At 35.0% G+C, this 19,844-nt stretch overlaps 1 protein-coding gene across 1 annotated transcript in view; it reads right to left on the minus strand.

Moving 5' to 3' along the window:
• Positions 1-16,720: 16,720 nt before the first annotated feature.
• Positions 16,721-19,844, minus strand: part of UCHL3 (ubiquitin C-terminal hydrolase L3) — a 57,054-nt gene continuing 53,930 nt past the window's right edge. Inside the window, exons 8-9 of the mRNA XM_069467144.1 lie at positions 17,467-17,525; positions 16,721-16,856 (exon numbers count right to left, since the gene is read on the minus strand). Of these exons, the coding sequence (XP_069323245.1) occupies positions 16,773-16,856; positions 17,467-17,525 (143 nt within the window). The 3' untranslated portion in view covers positions 16,721-16,772. The remainder of the gene's footprint in view (positions 16,857-17,466; positions 17,526-19,844) is intronic.

The raw sequence follows: 19,844 nt of genomic DNA on the forward strand, positions 1-19,844 counted from the left end.
TGGGACTAAGGTGGATAATGATGAACAGAAAGCTATAATGGAAGCGAATCCATCTCAACCTACACCTGAATTAGCAGCAAGGTTTGATGTTACTATTCCAACAATATCGCACAATTTGAAACAAATCCGCAAGGTAAAGAAGCGGATAGAGGGGTTCCCCATGAATTAAACAAACGTCAGTAGAGAAGTGGTCTCAAAGCTTGCCTTTCTTTGCTGTCACACATTAAGGTGAACCATTTTTACACTGTATTGTTATGTGTGATGAAAAATGGATTCTTTTTGACAATCAAAAGTGTTTGGCAAAATGGTTGGATAAAGATGAAGTGCCAAAACACACTCCAAAACTGAATGATCACCAAAAAAAGCTAATGGTGTCTGTTTGATGGTCCAGCACTGGCATTATCCACTACAGCTTCATGAAACCTGGTCAATTACAGCAGCAGATGTCTGCTTCAACCAATTGAGTAAAATGATGAGGATGCTGACAATGAAGCAGCCAAGATTGATCAATAGAGACAGGCCACTCCTCTTGCAAGACCACATGTCGCAAAAACAGCACTGCTCAAACTATAGACTGGACTTGGAAACTCTCTGTCATCCACTGTATTCAGCAGACCTTGCACCAACTGACTACCACTTCTTCCAAACTTTGGACCACTTCTTGCAAGGAAAAATGTTCGATTTCAACAAGCTGTGCAAAACGCCTTTCACATTTTCATCTCCACTCTCTCTCCAGGCTTCTTCACTGCTGGCATAAACAAGCTACTGTTAAGATGGCAAAACTGTGTCTATAGTTTAGGAGCATATTTTAATTAATTGTACTGCTTCTTGTTTGAGATATAATAAACTACACTTTTGATTCAAAATTGGACATTTCATATTTAATGACCTAATACTTCAAAGGATTGTTGTGAGAATTAAATATGAGGGTGGATGTAAAAGCCCACGGAATTGCTTAGCATGGAGTAGGCACTCATTAAATGATGGTTATGTCCCCTTTGGTATCTCTAACAGTTTCTTGTCAAATTTTTCCTAATAAATGGAGATTTCATGTATTTGTTCAAATACTTACATGGAAAGGCCTGTAGGGTGTTGCAAGTTCTATTTCAAGTCAGCTCAGGCACCAGCCATTGCTCAGTCTCTTTAGTATTGTAAGTTTGCAACTCAAAAGGATCAAATTCAATTCTTTGCCTTCTAATATCAGTCATTAGAGTATTTTATCCTTCTGGAAAGATTCCTACAGCTGTATAAAGAAAGGTACAGCACTTGCCTTAGGAGTTTGAAATGCAATTCACAGTGATAAAACATGAAACATTTTATTTGTTTTCCAAAAGAATTTGAGGTACCCTTCAATATTTAAAAACATAAAACAGTACAATTGTCATGTTTTTATGCATTGGTGATGAAATAAAATGTTGGTGGGAGAAAAAGGTACAATCTTTCTGGAAGATCATTAAGTAATAAATATCAAAAGTCTTTAAAATGCCCATGCTCTATCCCAGCAATTCCACTTCTCAGAATTTATCCCAAGGTCATGAGCAAAGACATATGCACGGAATGAGCATCTGCTGTGGACACACAGATGCCCCACCCAAACCTTCCTTCATAGAAGTCTTTGCTGTCCAGTATTGAAGAGTGTGGTCACCAGGCCTCCCCAGCTATCAACCCCTTCAGGGTTGGCCTGAGTTCATGCCCCTCCCCTGTCAGTCCTCATCTGGTGAGTGAGTGAGTGACTTGAAGTTATAAAAGCCCAGCCATTTCTACCCAATGTGGGATGATGCTGACGGGCCTAGTCTATAGACCCTTGGGTCTGTTGAGGCTGCGGCTCCGTATCATGGTTCAGCTTCTCTCTTGCCCATCCCTGCTTCTTCCCCCTTCCCTTCACATGGATCCATCCCTAATTAATATCTCACTCTTTGAACGCCATTTCCGCTTCTGGAGGACTAACTCTGTGATGATGTTAAGCATGATTTGTTTAAAAAATGAGAATCTCAAAGCAATCAAAACCTCTAGCAATAGAGATAGTAAATTACAATTCTTCCATACAGTGAGATACTATGCAGTCATTAAGCATGGAAAACCAGTCAGGAGCAGTGGCTCACACCTGTACCCCCAGCACTTTGGGAGACCAAAGCGGGAGGATCCCTTGAGGCCAGGAGTTCAAGGCCAGCCTGGGCAACATAGTGAGAGCCCTGTCTCTAAAAAAATGAATAAAAATAAAAATGTAAAAGGATATTCAGTGACATAAAGAGATTTAAAATATATGACAAAGTGAAGGAAAAGCAGTGTATACGGTACTTTAATTTGGGATTGTACTTTTTAATGTGTGTAATTTTTTTCACTTAGAACAAATTAGGGAAAACTCCACTGAAGTTTTTATGATGGCTATTTTCAAATGGAGATTTTGTACTTCTCTTTTGCCAATATTTTTTTTACAAGAGACTTGTATGTTACTTTTATAAATGAGAAAATCTGCATGACACAAAAATATAGTCAGCTCTCTGTATCTACAGTTTCCACATCTGTGGATTCAACCAACTGTGGATCTGGAGGGTGGAGGGTAGGGGGTAGAATAAAAAATAATACAACAATAAAAATAATACAACAATAAAAATAATACTGGTTTTAAAAACACAGTATAGTGACTATTTACATAGCATTTACATTGTATTGGGTATTCTAAATAATCTAGAGATGATTTAAAGTACATGGGAGGATATGTGCAGGTTATATGCAAATACTATAACATTTTTATAAGGGACTTGAGCATCTGAAGATTTTGGTATCCATGGGGGTCCTGGAACCAATTCTCTACAGATCTCGAGGGATGACTGTATGTCCAAATTTGACTTTCTATCTCATCCCACAAGCTTTAGTCTCCTCCTGCCTTCCCTGACTTGGTAAATGGTACCGTGCCTAAAACTGGGGGGTCATGCTGGACTTCTTCATTTCTCCCCCCAATGTCATCCCCATTCCCAAACCTGTCAATTCTATCTCCTAAATATCCCTCCAATTGACGCTCTTCTCTATCCCCATTTCTACTACCTTAATGCAGGCCCTCAATAGCTTTCAGCTAGATTTCAGAAATAGTCTGACCTTCCTGAAATGTAAATCCTGTGCTACCAACACACTCCACCCACCTTCCCAATTAACCTCTCCTTAAAGGTCTTCCAGTGGCCTTTAAAAACCATCTGCCGCTTCCACCACATTAAGTGGTGTCCTTCAGGATCTGCTCCTGCACACTTCTCGAACCACATGTCTTCACCCGTCTTTCTCCCTTTTCCAGAAGTGTGTTTCTCTCCCTCTCTTTGCCTGCCTTTCTCTTACCTTTTTTCCAGGCTCAGTTCAGGCCTCTTCCTTCTCAGAATTCATCAAAAAATCTTTGCAGACCATCCTGAGCTAGGTTAGGCGTATCTTCTTTATGCAATCATGGCCCCTTTTCACAAAGTATTATACTGTCTATTTTCCTGGTGGCTGTCAGAAGATTTTGGTATCTGAAAGAGACAGGTACAGCAGGAATTCTTCTAATAAAAGAACCGGATTTTGCACTATGATGGCTTATGGTTTAAAACAGTGTCTGCCCTGATGGCTTCAGAGATAACCAACATCTAGATTATGCTTATATTTCTTGTGCTTATATAAAAAAATATATTAAATATAACAATAATTATATTTATCCCATCTCTAATTATCCCACCTCTACCCACAAAAATACATCTTTCAGTGCCAGTAATTAAAGGATTATGATGTCAGTATTTACATAATGGTATTCAGACAGGTAGGTTCAATTCTATATTTGGAAATGGACGACAGAGAGAAACAAGAAGCCAGAATGTATAATGATTAAGAAATGAACATACAGAGGAAAACGTGGATGTGCTAGAAAGCAAAAGGAGAACAACAACAAAGAAACACCAAGGTTACTGCCATATTCTGCCATATATCACTCCTCCAAAAGGCAGAAAAACCTTAAAGAAGTTTTCAGTGCAGGCTTAGAATGGTGACTGCTTCACCCACTGGACAAAGGCAAGGATCCTAAAATCGTTAACCAAGAGGAGTTACATGGGTTGAGAAACCTTTGGTTCTTATCTATCCACTCCCCCACCGTGTACACAGACATCTCATTAAGAGATCGACTGAGATGGTAACATTCAAAACATGGGACCAACCTGGTAATTTGAAAAGCAGTTGGTTATTTTCTTCCTACTATGAAGATCTTAAGGGGTTTTTTTTGGTTTGTTTTTTGGGGTTTTTTTTTTTTTTTTTTTTGCTGGTGGTTGTTTTTATAACATATAGAGGGATTTCCTATCATTGAGCTCAAATTATTTAACATAAATCTCAGGCCTTTTCTTTTAAAGGTCCTGCATTCTAGCCAGAATTGAAAAACCACATTATAATTCTCTAAGTGATAGCAGTGAGATCAAAAGGACTTACCCTAGAATTAGCTTCAAAATAAGCTATTGGGGCTTCTGGGAAAGAGGAAGGAGAGAATGTGTGTTTACTAAGCTTCTCTTCCTGAAGCCCAGTGAAATGAAAAAAATAAACTCTGTGCTTTCCCAAGAAGGATATTTTTAGCAAGGATAATCAAAGATAAAAATAGTCAAGTCCAGTTTTCCCTAAATCATACTTTTTTGTGTGTCCTTATGTTTTAGTAGAGAACTTCTGCCTGATCTCTCATTAACTTTATTTGATAAGAGAAATAACATTACTATTGGTTCAAATTTTTCTACTAAAAAGGCAGGCAAAAATATTTAAGCACGATGTGTACTGTATTATTAACACAGATACTCCTCGACTTATGATGGGCTACATCCTCATAAAACCATTGTAAGTTGAAAATATCATAACCTGAAAATGCATTTAATACACCTAACCTACTGAACATCATAGCTTAGCCTACCTTAAACATCCTCGGATCACTTACATTAGCCTACAGTTGGGCAGAATCATCTCCCACAATGCCTATTTTACAAAAAAATTGTTTTATATCTCATGTAATTTACTGACTACTAGTCTAAAAGTGAAAAACAGTATGGCTGTATGGGTACTCAAAGTATGGTTTCTACTGAATGTCTATCATTTCCCCATCATCATAAAGTAGAAAAATCATTAAGTTGAACCATCATAAGTCGGAAATCATCAGTACTTTAGAATTATAATAGCAATTCCTGTTTACATTCTGAAATGAGATCTAGAGAGGAAACAGCCCATCCATTGCAGGAAATTTATAAAAGTTCAAACTGTAATTTTTATAATAACCCCTACATTCTTTCTATTTTGTGAATACTGGGTGGATATCAATAATATTTTAGCTTTAAAGAGGAAAGAATAGTACCTATGGTCAACAATGATATATTGTACACTTAAAAATCTGTTAAAAGGATGGATCGGGGTGGGGAACCTGAGGCTTTAAGGCCACATTTGGCCTTCTAGGCCCTTAAGTGCAGCTTCTTGACTGAATCCAAATTTTACAAAACAAATCCTTTTATTTTTATTAATATATTTTTGTTCACCTTTTATATTTTATTTTATTTTTAAGTGAAAGTATTTAAAATACCAAAGAATAAAATAAATTTCAATGAAATAATCCTCCCAGATTGACTGGCACAATTAGAACATTAGTATGTAATAAGGGCTAAATTGACAGCTGCTAAGCTCATGGTTTAGTTCTAACTTCCTCCACCTGACCGGCACCACTACCAGGTGAGGCTACTTGCTGAGAGTTTATGGGAGTCGAGTACACCAGTATGTTATCAGCTTTTGACAACGGCACACTGTGTTTCTGTTTGAAGGGGAATTTGTCAATACTTGCACAGCTTGACAGTATTTTTTAATTCTGCCTGTTTAATAGCCCATCATGGCAAAGAAGACCAAGAAAACACTAAAGAAAGAAAACAGATTTTTTAATGAGGATTGCGAATTACAATATTATCTTGTTTCTGGTAAAGATAAGATGATTTGCTTGCTTTGTGATACTGCAATATCAACATTAAAGAAATTCAATGCTCATCAGCATTATAACACTCATAAGGACCACAAATATTTTAATTTAGAGGGAGAGGCTCAAAAGTTTATATTATTACAGAAATTAAAAGATGAAAAGCAAAAGCAGAGACAATTCTTTCAAGCAGCAATAAGATCTTGAACTAATGCCACTGAAGCAACGTATAAAGTAGCTTATATACTTAAGAAAAAAGGGAAGGCATTCAGGGTTGTAGAAATTGTGAAAAAATGCATTGTTGAAGTTAGGATGCTTAGACCCGAATGACGTTTCAAAGTACAAACAACTGCCTCTTTCAAGGAGAACCATAGCTGATCGGCAGCATGAATTAGCCTTCAACTTAATAGAACTTCATGCAATACTTCAAAAGGAAAATATATATTATTCAATTGCCTTGACTGAATCAACTGATACTACTGAGTTGGTGAGGGTTTTATACTTCATTTGGGTCATAACAGAAGATATCCTTCGCGATGAAGAGTTACTTACTTTGGGCACTCTTGAGAACAGAACATGGAATAGATATCTTCAACAAATTTCAAGATAAATGTTGTGAAGTTGGACTGAGTTTGGTAAATTTAGTAAGTATATGTACAGATGGTGTACCTTCTACGACGGGAAAGTATGAAGGGTTTTTTGCACAGACTGAAAAAAACTATCAACAGATCCAGATGCTCTCAGTTTCTTTTCGTTGTATCTTGCATCAGCAAAATCTCTGTGCTAAAGCTACTATTTTAAGTGACACTTTGCAACAAGTTATGAGTATTGTTAACTATATTCGTGCAAATGCAACAGGGCATCATCAGTTTTGTAACATGCTGAAGTTGAAGAATGAGTTATTCAGTGTGGATTTGCCATATTATTCTAAATTGCATTGGCTCTCACAGGGACGGGTGTTAGCCAAAATTTTGTCTCTGCAAGAACAGATAGTTAAATTTAATGAAGAATAGAATCAGCAATGTGAAGTATTGAAAGAAGATTTCTGTAGGAATGCAGCATTTCTGTGTGATATTGTGTCAAATCAAAACAACTTGAATATTTCTTTGCAAGGTAAAACTATATGGTCTATATATGGTATGTGGCAAAAAAAAATCCAAGCATTTCAAAAAAAAGCTATATTTTTTCAAAACACTTCTTCAAAAGGAAATTTCACATGAACATTTTCCCCAGTGAGCAAAGGTTATTGATGGGCAGGATGATATATGCGAATCATTTGAAGAATATGCAGCTGATATAGACCTATTAATTGGAGAAGGTTGACTAACTTTGAGAATCATGACATCACACTGAAATTAGCATTTCAGCCTCACCTAGTTGATATCACCAAGGCACCTAAGGAACTGCGGATGGAATTGATTGAGCTCTCAGTAAATAACATTGTAAAGTCATTATTTGATGCTAAGAAAGATCTAATTGAAATATGGAAAAATGCAGAATACCCATGCCTTCAGCAACATGCCTGAAAAATGTTTTCTTGCTTTTCAACCACTTATTGCTGCAAATCTACATTCTCCTACCCAATCCAAATCAAAATGCCCTTAAGGTCACAAATGACTGATACACATCTAGAGGATCAACTGAAACTGTGGACCTCCATGCTGCAACCAAATATTCAAATACCATTCAACAAAAAGCAGACACAACAAAGTCATTAAAAGGTTAGTTAAGTTTAAAAGTAACAAATAGTTTTCATTTTTTGAAATTATTAAGTACATGCTAGTTAGATTTTTACAAAATCATGTACATTTTTAAGAGTATCTAATTGAAGTTTCTTGAATGTGGCCTTATTTGATTACGGCTAAATTTTTTTTTTTTTTTTTTTTTTGATTACGGCTAAATTAATGTTGCCTTCCAGCATGAAAAGTTTCCTCACTCCTGGGATAGACTTCCTGTTTACCACAAAATCTTAAAATTAACACAAAAAAATTGTAAGTAATGGATTAAAGACTATAGAACTGGCTCCCTAGGAGACAAAAGACTCAAGTTGTCTTCCCAGGTTTGCCACTGCTATTATTCTGGGCCTCCACTGTAAGATGACAGTGATCTCAAGCAAATCCTCCCAGATCACCAGATCTGTTGTATAGATCTAATGTTAGATTAGGATAGTGGTTGTAAATCAATCTGACACCTGCCCTAAGCATCCACTGCTGGTTTGGTCTCTTAAAGGGAGGAGGTTCATAATTCTTATAGTATTTAAAAGCATGATTAGAGTAGGAAAGTTTTAATTATGAAGGTAGTACTTATAGACAATTACAAGAGTTAGAGAAAGAATGAGAAAGAATTCTTCAAAGCAAAGTCCAGCAGGACTTAGTAACACTGGACGCATAAACCTAAACTGGCTTTGAGTGGCTCGGTTGACATGTCTGCATGCCCTTACCATCTTGTATGTGAAAGCACCTTACAAACTACAACATGACTTAAGCTTTCGTAATATCTTCTACCGCCCAGGCATATTCTAGTGCAGGGGATCAACAATGATTACAAAATTGATAAGAGGGGTTAAAAATTTGTAATGTTGTGGTTACTGACAATAAAAGTTCAGGTTGAAACGCCTGGGGATATTCTGCAAAGTTGACTTAATTTTATCTCAGTTGCAATATTTACTTCTTGCCCTGCTGCCGAATTCTTTTCCACCTACATGTGCTCCTGAAGAAAAGCCAAATGGAGATGCTCTGCCTTAGTTCTTTCAAAGCAACAATATAAAAGTATTCAAAGAACTATTATTACCTTCTCTGCTGCAGACTCCTTCCCTGAAACACAGCCAACCCACACAGATGCAAACATAAGATTGATGACTTGCCTCCAAATTTCTAGAGCTCAGAGCTCTGTTCTCTGGCAGGGAACATCACACAAGTCCAACTGTAAAAAGTAGAAATATTGTATATCCTAATTTTCTTCATTCCAGTTGTAATAAAAAATTAATAGGTTTATGCCACACCCATATAATGAACTTAGTTGACCTAGTTCTGTCACTCTAGCACCCTATCGAAATTCATCAAAATTCAAATAGCTATAAATGAATCACAAATGGTAATAATTACTTGAAATGTTGAAATAATTGCTCAGGGTGATTTAGATTCTGTAAACATAGCTATCAAAAAGAAAAACAGCATTCTTTGCCCCCAAGAGTAGAAAATTCAGATAAAAATGTTTTCCTAATGAGCAGTGTGCTTAGGTATAGTATTATTACAGGAAAGACCAAAATTCCAATCATCCTTGCTAAATTGCATGTCTGCTAACTTCAGCTATTTTGGGATTCTTTTTTAAAGTTAAACCATTTCCGAGTCACAGAAAAAATATGCACAGTTCTCTGGTGCGTGGAAACAAAATGCAATCTATTCATTCCATCTCCTTATTTAAATTCTTTAGCAAATTAGGTGAATTTGATGAGTCATGAAACAAACTTTAAGGCTACTTTCAATATAGCTTATTGCAGTCTTACGATGATGGTAATAATAATGGCTACCATTTGTGAGTGCTGGTCTTTGTGCATTTCATTTTTAATTCTCATACAAAATCTGCATGAGAATATTTTTGCTTGATGTGTTAATAATTTGCCCAAGACCACTCAGAGTCAGAGCTAAGAATAAAACAGGTCTCACACCAAAGTCTGAGTTCTATGCTTGAAGCAATGACTTTTAGATAATGCTAGAGATCCTAATAATGTCTTTTTTGTAGAACCACCACATTTTATGCCATAATCCCAGTATCATGTTCTCAATCAAGCACTGTGAGAACACTAGAATTTGATATTATCAAGACTAGGAGTTTCACAGCGAGGCAATTCTCAGAATGCAGCCACTTAAGTGGGAAAATGTACCAACTGGATATTAGGAAAAATGTTTTTCTCTCTTAAAAAATTCCATCAGTTGGGATCTCCAAACTCAAGGAAAGAGGTATCTATTCCTCCTACCAAGGTTCACTTCTCCAACTGGGTTCTAGAAAATCACTACTCAAAGTGTGGTCCTGGGGCCAACACCCAGATTATCAGGGTGCTTGCTAGAAATGCATCATACTCTCAGGCCCCTCCTATCAGTTAAATCAGAATTTGCATTTTCACAAGATCTGAGATCTCATATGCTTATTAAAGTCTGAAATGCTCTGCTAGATAATATACCTTTCCACATCCTAGGTCCCTCAATTATTCCATTTCTTTCCTGTGTTCGCAATTTCTCTGTTGGTTTCCATTTTTTTTCTCCTCACATAGAAACATTCTTTTAAAAAGCCCTCTGTTGATCATGCACCCCTTTGCCTCCAGCTATGATCTCATTTCTCTTCTTTTCTCAATCAAGTGCCTTGAAGTTTTCTATATTCCCTGAATTCGTATCTTCTCCTGTTCATTTCTCAATTTGCTAGAGTATAATTTAGTCACCTACCAAATATCTGACCACTACTATATGCCAAGCACTGTACTAGATTCTGAGGATAAATCATCCACCCGATTTCTTGAATTTTCAATTCCTTTAAGCACTTTCCATTATCAAAAGGAAAATCCAGCTGTCTTCCCTAAGTCAGACATTAAAGAGGTTTTGCAAAAATGTAAGACAGTGCTACTCTTCTAATATTCTTTAATAAAAATGTTATTTATGTTAACAGTGATAGGTTTATTTTTATTTTTAAATGAACAAATATTATTAAAATTTGTTTTAAACTCTAATACTTATACATCAATAGCTCTCTGGGTTCCTCAATAATTATTACGAGTAAAGGGGGTCTTGACACCAAACAATCTGAGAACAACTGGATTCCATTTTAAAACCAGGTTAGTTGCTCAACAAATCCCCAATATTGACATAGGAATCAACTACAGAATATATGACAGATATTAATAAATTGGCCTAAGCATTTTCTCTATGTTTTATTAATTTAGCTAACGAAGTCTCTTTCACTAGGCATTCCATGAATAGTAAAAAAACAGGAAATGGCTACTAGTCCTGCAAAACTGAAAGCTTTCACTGGAATACTTGCAGCAACTGAGGTATGTGCTTTACTCTTCTGAAAATGGATAAAGCAAGGTAAAAACTAAAACAGTAAAGCAAATAGTTTGCTTTAAACATTCTTTGGGTTTATATTACCCATAAGCCATATTTTCTAAAATTCTTAAAATAAAATCAGCATTTTTGTGGGCCCTTTTCTTGAATGCTTCCTATGTACCTGATTATCAAACCATACCAGAATATGGCTATAAGAAAAAAATATCTTTATCATATTATAATGAAGAAATATTTAAGGCATTTGTACTTTGTTTAAAAAAGAAATCAATTCTTCATAAGAATGCATCTTTTAAATTATACTTAGACCATGAAATATGTTTTGGTCTCAATAATGAAAAAATGCACAGTAACATTCCTGTTAACTGTGCACACTATGATCAAATGTGTATATTTCTATAGTGGTGGTGAAGGAGGAAGGGAGTGACTTCTGGCTTCAAATACTTTGTATTCAGGGAAAATAAAGAAAAAAAAAACCCTCCTGAAAAATTACTTTCTCTGCTTCGCCTTAAAGGAAAATTCAGATGCAATTTTTTTTAATCTTCTACCACAGGTAAACTCTCAGTAAACAATGCAACTTTTCATTGGACAGGTTTTACTACATTTTTAAAGAATAATCTAATTTACAACCTTTGCATGTGCTTCAAGACTTTCATGTTTAACATACAAATAAAACCTCAAGCAATTTGTTTCATTTGTAGTCACAAAACATGTGGAGGACATAGAGATCTCATCCTTCAGCTCTTAAAGGAAACACTATTAAACATAACTTATTTATTTTAATACCAATTATGTTTACATGTTGATAAAGAGCACAGTTTTGAACCAAGCAATTAAATGTGTCATCCATATCATTCAGTATTTATTCTTGACTACTTGGATTCTTATTTTAAATAATCCAACTTACATTCATATCTACCTTGTAGATGACAAGAGCTACATTATATTTTTATGAGCAATTTTGAATTAATTTTGCAAAATAGCTTTCAGTATAGGTTGTATACATTTCGTGCCCTTAGACACTAAGGAATTGCTCATAACATATAGCCTTTATTGTCTTTATAAACTGTACCACATCTAGCAGTAGATTATGGAAATGTCACACTGAAGACCCTCACCTATCAAGTAGGTAGAAGCAACAGACAGGTGCAGAACCACTATCCTACACAAAGAAGTCATGAGAAAGATTTAGAATAACTTTTATTCAAAAGCAAAACAAGTGAGAATATGCATGAAACTAAGGCATGGTAGATCGGTCTGATCCACAGGAACCACTGGAGCCAAGGAAATAAATGCCCTTCATGATGTTGAATCTTCTACATCACAATAGTTTATGTACTTTGAGGAAGTCAAATTGTGAAATCTAAAAAAGCAAATGAAATGACAAAACATTTGCTGCTATATAAAAACAATATACGGTTTTTAGTAGTGATTTTGTTGAGAGTGCACGAACCTCATTTTTAAGATCTTACCGGAGAATCTTATAAGATAAATAGTTAACATTAACTATTAAACTTTACGTACATGTGTATAAATCCCTCTTAAATTAGCTCTAAAAACATTATATGATGATTACACACTTTTCAAAGTGGTTTTAGTCAAGAATTGAAATAGTACAGAGAATTTAGACCAAAGTTATTTGCCTTTTCAACATGTATGTGTGAATGTATGTGTGTGTATATATATGCATATGTACACATATATTCATATATACACACATATATAAGATTTACCTAAAAGAAATAAATTTCCATGAATAGTTTTTTAAAAGTTATGGAAATATGCCTCTTTGCAATTCTTACAAGCACTAATAGATAAATTTTAAGCCTATAGATGCTTCTTTTGAAAGCTATAGTAGTAAACATTAATAGCTAAAAATGTCTTTTAAACTATATTATTTTCATTAAATAAGCAGGTTGTATAAATAAGCACTTATTAGGTAAGTGATAAATCTTACATAATAAGCACTGTACACAAATCAGAGATGTGATAAAAAGAAATTTAAATCAGATTTCTTTAAATATTTTTATAAGGAATTAAAGATGGTTTTTGTTTGAGACATCGTAAAGCTTGATTTGCCACAGAATATATTAATAGATAACCTCCGTTTTAGCAATAAATGAACACAGAAAATATTAGGGTAAACTATTATGAAGTTCATAAAAGCTGTTTCAATAATTTAAAACAAACCACAACACCTGGTGAAACAAGATGCTTAGTCAATTCCCAAAAATCCAGCAAGCAAAATCATTTAGTTTCGGTTCTCACTTTAGTTCCATTTCTCCCAAATCTATCATGGTCATTAACAGCAATATACAGAAATGACCCACAACTTGATCAACCTTAGTGTCTCTATGAGTTCCCATACAAAATAATCTACTAATCTCTTCTACAAGTGCAAAGTTTTAAGAAAGTGACTAAACAAAGTATTCCAGGGAATAGAGCTGAGGAAGGACTAAAAGTTTAAACACAAACCTAAGAAGAAAAAGCAAGAGAAATTTTTCAAGTTGTACGTTCCACAAGGGACTATTACCCTGAAGTGTGTGCCAAAGAATGCTAGTTCTAAGTGTTGCTCCTTAAAATGTTTGGAAAATGTTATTCATAATACATAAACTTTTTTTAAAGAAATGAGGTCTCGGTGGGGATGGTGGCTCACGCCTGTAATCCTAACACTCTGGGAGCACTCTGGGAGGCCGAGGCAGGAGGATTGCTTGAGGTCAGGAGTTCGAGACCAACCTCAGCAAGAGCAAGACCCTGTCTCCACTAAAAACAGAAAGAAATTAGCTGGACAACTAAAAAAAAAAAAAAAAAAAAAATAGAAAAAACTAGCCAGGCGTGGTGGCGCAGGCTGAGGCTGTGAGGCAGGAGGGTTGCTTGAGCCCAAGAGTTTGAGGTTACTGTGAGCTATGATGACACCATGGTACTCTAGCCCGGGCAACAGAGCAAGACTCTGTCTCAAAAATAAAAAAAAGAAATGAGGTCTCACTATGCTACCCAGGATGAACCTGAACTCCTGGGCTCAAGCAATCCTCCCACCTCAGCCTCTCAAGTGGCTAGGACTACAGCGCACACCACCATGCCAAGCTGTAGAATAATTCTTTTAAAAAAAGTTATGAGGCATTCTGCAATCTCCGCCCCCACCATCAAATGTATTGGTAGTTATTTTAAAAATTGTTTAACTTTAACCCAGTGTTTTCAAGAAACTTGACCTCATAACCCTTCTTGCCCATTAACAGTCTGCAAAGTTAGTGTTTCTCATAGCAAACTTTGAAGAACTATGTAAATTCCAGGTAATGTGCCACTGATTTAGGACCTATTACGAAATTACAGGCTGAGCACGATGGCTCACACCTGTATACCTAGCACTTTGGGAGGCCAAGGCAGGAGGATAGCTTGAGGCCAGGAGTTCGAGACCAGCCTGAGCAAAATAATGAGACCTGTCTCTACGAAAAATTAGCTGGGTATGATTGTGCCACTGCACTCCAGCCTGGTTGACTGAGTCCCTGTCTCTAAAAAAAAAATTTAAAAAGAAATTATATAAGTAAGAGAAATCTAGCAAGGCTACAGGCAGAAAACTGGTTAGGAATATTTAAGATAACATACAAACAGATGTGAGCATAAAATGCAAACAATGTAAGGAGTAAAACACAGGGTTCCTAACATTGGCATGACAAAAGCATTATCTACATATACAATGAATCCATTGAACTGTTTCAGATTTCTTCATCGTTATTGCCATCACTTTATCCAGGCCCTCTTCACCACAAAATGGTAATAAATTTAACACATTAACTGCCATGTGAGTTGTATTTAACTCATGCTAGTTTTGAGCCCAGAGCCTTGTGAAGCAAAACCTGGGCAAAGCCCTGCAGTTGGTTCATGAAAATCTTACTTGTTTATGTTCTTATTGTTACAACTGGCAAATTAATTCTAAAAATGTGGAGTAAGTAAATAGAAGTCAATAAATTTCATTTTCATTAAATTTTTCATTAAACTAGAAAGGATCGTTTTGTTTTCGAAGTTTTTTTTTTATCTATTTTCATAATAAAACACCATGGCCCCAAAGTAAAAAAATGTTTTTTCTGGTGTGGCAGTCAATGTGCTAAATATCTTCCAAAGTTACTTCCCTTGCGATGGGGTATTTTTCCTAATCTCATGCTTCCCAAACTTGAAGCACACGAATCACCCAGGGATCTTGTTTAAAATGCACATTCTGGGGTGGGGTCCAAACTGTTTCATATCTAACAAACTCACAAGTAATACTGATGCAACCACACTTTGAGTAATGAAGATCTCATTCATTCTGCAAGCCACTGCCTCATTATTTTTCCTAAAAAACCACTTCTCACAAGTTACTGTCTCAAGAGTCTATGTTAACTCAGTGAATCATGTATAAACGTCTATACTCAATCATCAGTCCAGAACTTCATTCTGAACCAATCTGATCTTTCTCCTAATTACTATACTCATTTGAACCCAGCCCTGGTTGTTTTGTTTTGTTCAATACAATGTATATAAAGTACAGATTTTAAATGTACAATTTGATGAGTTTTGATAAATATATGCAACCACGTAACCACTACTCTCCCAAAAAATATAGAAGATTCCCATCACATCAACCGTGTTTTGACCCAACTCTATAAACGCCCTTCCACTTTTCCACTGCCTTTTTACCTATCCTTTAAAGACTCAATTGAAGCCCTTCCTTCTTCAAAGCACACCCTGAATTCACTCATGTACCTCCACCTAAATTACTACCACTTTTAGGACCCAGCCATTACCATCTCTCACTGAACTACTACAGGGTGCTCCTCACAAGTTTCTCTACCTCTATTCTTGCTTCCCACTTCAGTATATTATCCACAGAATCATCAGAGTGATAGTTTAAAATTATAAATCAAAACAGGTCCATGTCCTGCTTAAAAGTCTCTAGTGGCTTACCATCACACTGGCAATGTATCCAAATGCCTTTTCCTATATCACTGAAACTCTCCTTTTCTGATCTCTCGCTACTTTCCCCATTACTTTCTATGCTCTTCACATGAACCTTCTGCCTGGTCCTGCAACACAGCAAGATGTTACTACTTAGAGACTCTACATTAATTATTTCCTCTGCTCTTCCCCACAACCTTTATATAACTGGCTACTTTCAGCCATTCAGATCTCAACTTCAAAGTGACCTCCTAACAGAAGCCTTCCTTGACAACAAAATCTAAAGTATCTACTCAGTCACTCCCTAACGCAAATCCTACTTTAATTCTCTACACAGCATCTATCATTGGTACGTATCTTCTTTCTATGTTTGTTGTTTACTTCTCACAGAAACATAATAAGCTGCTTTGTTGCTGAATTTGTCAATGGTGTTCATTGTTTTAACTCCTGAACCCAGAACAGTGTCCAGCTCATCATAACTAGATGCTTAACAAATGTTTTCTAAATAAATATGTTACCATATATGATATTATATTCAGTCTATGCAGATGGAAATTGTGCCTGGTGTCTCAATACAAGATTTCCCGTGAAACCTAAAGAGAGTAAGGAGGCTATTGCTAGTTATCAAACAAGATAAATCCTTCATAAGAAAGAGAAGGAAGGAAAGAACTGAAGCATTTACTTGGTGTATAAATAATATAAAACACGAGTTAAGTCAAAGTTTAATTCACATAAAGTTTAATCAGTCAAGTTAATGAAAATATCAAAATTTTTAGTTAGTGTATGGCAGCGGGAATTTAAATTCTGTTGCAAATAATACAGTATTTGGTGTTTCCATTGTTGACAAGCTATGCTGCTGAAAGAGCAATCGCGTTAAATCTTAATTCATCAGGGTCACGTTCCATAAACTTCTTGCAAACTTCTATGGCGTCCTACAGAGGGAAAAAAAGTACAATTTTTCTGTTTATAAACATGTGTTTTACTTACAAATGATAAATAAACATTTCATGTTTTTTATACTTCATACTAATTTTATATTGCAAACTTCTTTTTCCAAATAAAAAATAAAGAACACCAGAAGAGTGAAGTTAGTACCCTAATTTGCTTAGTCCAAAAGTTTAAGATATAGTAAGTGTTCTTAAAGTGCTTTTAAGGAACTTTTAACCTGAAAATTACAAGTTTCACTGATTTTAAGCCACACAGTTCGTTCATATTTTAAAATCTCTAAAATCAGGATCAAGATGCAATGAATGGTATCTTGGATTCAATGACATATGGGATAAAATGACCAAGTCTTTCAATACTATTCTTATCTTTTTCAAATTTGACACTTGCTCACAGAAAAAGCTCTGGAAACCTCTTTTTTTGTTGCAAATTTTAAACACTAATTTAAATTTTTCTTTTTGGATTTTTCTAAAGAGAGCAAGGACAAAGAAGCACCCAAATACAGAGAAAATGTTACACAAGTGATCTTTAGAGATGTTTTAAAGATGACAAGAACGTTAAAAACTTTTAAGGTTGGTCAACAAGTTTTACTATTACCTCTAATAAAGTTTCGTCACTAGTTTCCCCATGGTTAATTGGAAATGGTTTCCGTCCATCTGTAGAAAACAAACAGTTGAATGCTTAGCTGTTTTTACAGGACAATGTACTTTCAACTTCCATTTTCCTCCTCCCACAGTGAGGCAAGAAAAGTTAAAAGATATTTTAAACAATATAACCTAAAACAAATATTTAAGTGTGCTACCTATGAATATTTTTTAATAAATATTAAAGGTTGGCCAGGCACGGTGGCTCACGCCTATAATCCTAGCACTCTGGGAGGCTGAAGCAGGTGGATCGTTTGAGCTTGGGAGCTCGAGACCAGCCTGAATAAGAGCAAGACCACCGTCTCTACTGAAAATAGAAAGAAATTATCAGGACAGCTAAAAATATATATAGAAAAAAAAAAAAAAAAAACTAGCCGGGCATAGTGGCATATGCCTGTAGTCCCAGCTACTCAGGAGGCTGAGGCAGGAGGATTGCTTGAGCCCAGGAGTTTGAGGTTGCTGTGAGCGAGGCTGATGCCACGGCACTCTAGCCTGGGCAACAGAGTGAGACTCTGTCTCAAATAAATCAATAAATAAATATTGGGGGCAGGGGGGGCTAAAAAAAATAAATAAATATTAACGGTTATTAGAATTTTGCTTTCATATTTGAAAGCCTATATTATCTTCATGAACAGAATATATTACAAATAAATATTGGCTTTAATTTCCTGAAAAGAATATACAAAATTAATAACAGTTTTTAAAAAGTTATGAATCTCAGAAGCTGCTTCCTGAAGCAAAAAAAAAAAAAAAGAAAAGAAAAAGTTATGAACCCACCTTTTACCCTCAGAAATGTAAAAAATTTCTTTTTTTACTTTAAATAGGATGATTTTAAGACTGACATGTTTATACTAATGAAAAGAGCCATATAGTCATGGCTTATAAAATGCTACCACTAATTATGTACCACCAATGCAGTAACATAGAGCAATGATCCAAATAAACCAGGATTATTTTACTGACCACCAAAACAATTAACCAAATTCACAATCACCTTAAACTAGTACTTTTTCAATATTATGAAAAAATGAAAAAGTCCAGAATTATATAAACTCATGCTAAGCCAAAGTTAACTGATATTCTATGTCAAATCTCTAATCTCAGATGTCTTATAAATGGAACTGCATCAAATTCAATCTATAGAACACAGCCCCTTCTATAAGTCCATGGTTTCTAAGCATAATAAAAATTTCTGAATCAATATCTATACACAGTGATAGACTTGGACTGGTAGATGCTACTGTTAAAGAAAAATAGGGAAAATTAACACGTGTCTATATAAAGTGATATTAATTTCTGTAAGTTATATAATCAGAATTTGTGATCCTTATTTTTGGGTTTACACTGAGATAAATATTCAGAATCCTAAAGAAACATATCCCTAAATTATAGTACCTAGGACTTAATTCCTAAAGTTTATAAGAACCTTAAAGGAAATCTTTCCTATAAACTAAATAATACACAGGAACACTTAATTACTCATATTTCTATAAACTTATCTTTCTTAATTATGATGTAAATTTCTCAATAATATATCATAAAATCTCTTTAAAATATGTTTTTGTGGTAAATATTTATTCCTCAATAACCTATTTATTCTACATTTATAAGACTCTATTATATTATGTGCTGCCCTACTTTGTATTATTTTTTAATTTTTACATAAAAGTGATAGTGTAAATAAACAATGTAGGTTTTTCCCTCCTTAACCAAATTACAAATTATTTTCCTGATTCCTATCATTTATTTTTTTGGTATCATTCATTAGACTAGTGAGCAAATAAACTCTAGTGAGCAATTTTCGTTCATATGCAGCTACTGTTTAAAGTAATATATAATTAATTTCAAACATTATTACAGACTAAGATTATTAAACAAGAGATCTTGAAATATCAAAATATAAACAAAATGAAACTGTATAGTATTTTGTTATAATAGCAGCTTAGAGCAAAGATTAATTATGATTTTTACTATTATTCTAATGCTGAGGTTGGCTAACTACAGACTATAGACCACAGGCCAAATCTAGTCCTCAGCCTTTTTTTATACCTCCTTTAAACTAAGAATTTTTTCTGTTTTTAAAAAGTCATAGAAAAAAAAAAAGGAAGAAGAAGAATATATGATAGAGAAAGTGTGTAGCCCACAAAACCTAAAATACTTACTACTTGGTCCTTTACAAAAAAATTTTGCCAAAACAATAAAATCTAAAAGTTGCTGTTGTTCCAACCACCACTGCCACAAAACTGCTATTTCCCAACAACTTTTGGTGTAATTTAAGTAAATGCATATCCTGGAGAAAAATCTGTGAGGCTCAGAGACTGTCACACTTAC

Source organism: Eulemur rufifrons, chromosome 4 (assembly GCF_041146395.1).
Source record: "Eulemur rufifrons isolate Redbay chromosome 4, OSU_ERuf_1, whole genome shotgun sequence".
Lineage (NCBI taxonomy): Eukaryota > Metazoa > Chordata > Mammalia > Primates > Lemuridae > Eulemur > Eulemur rufifrons.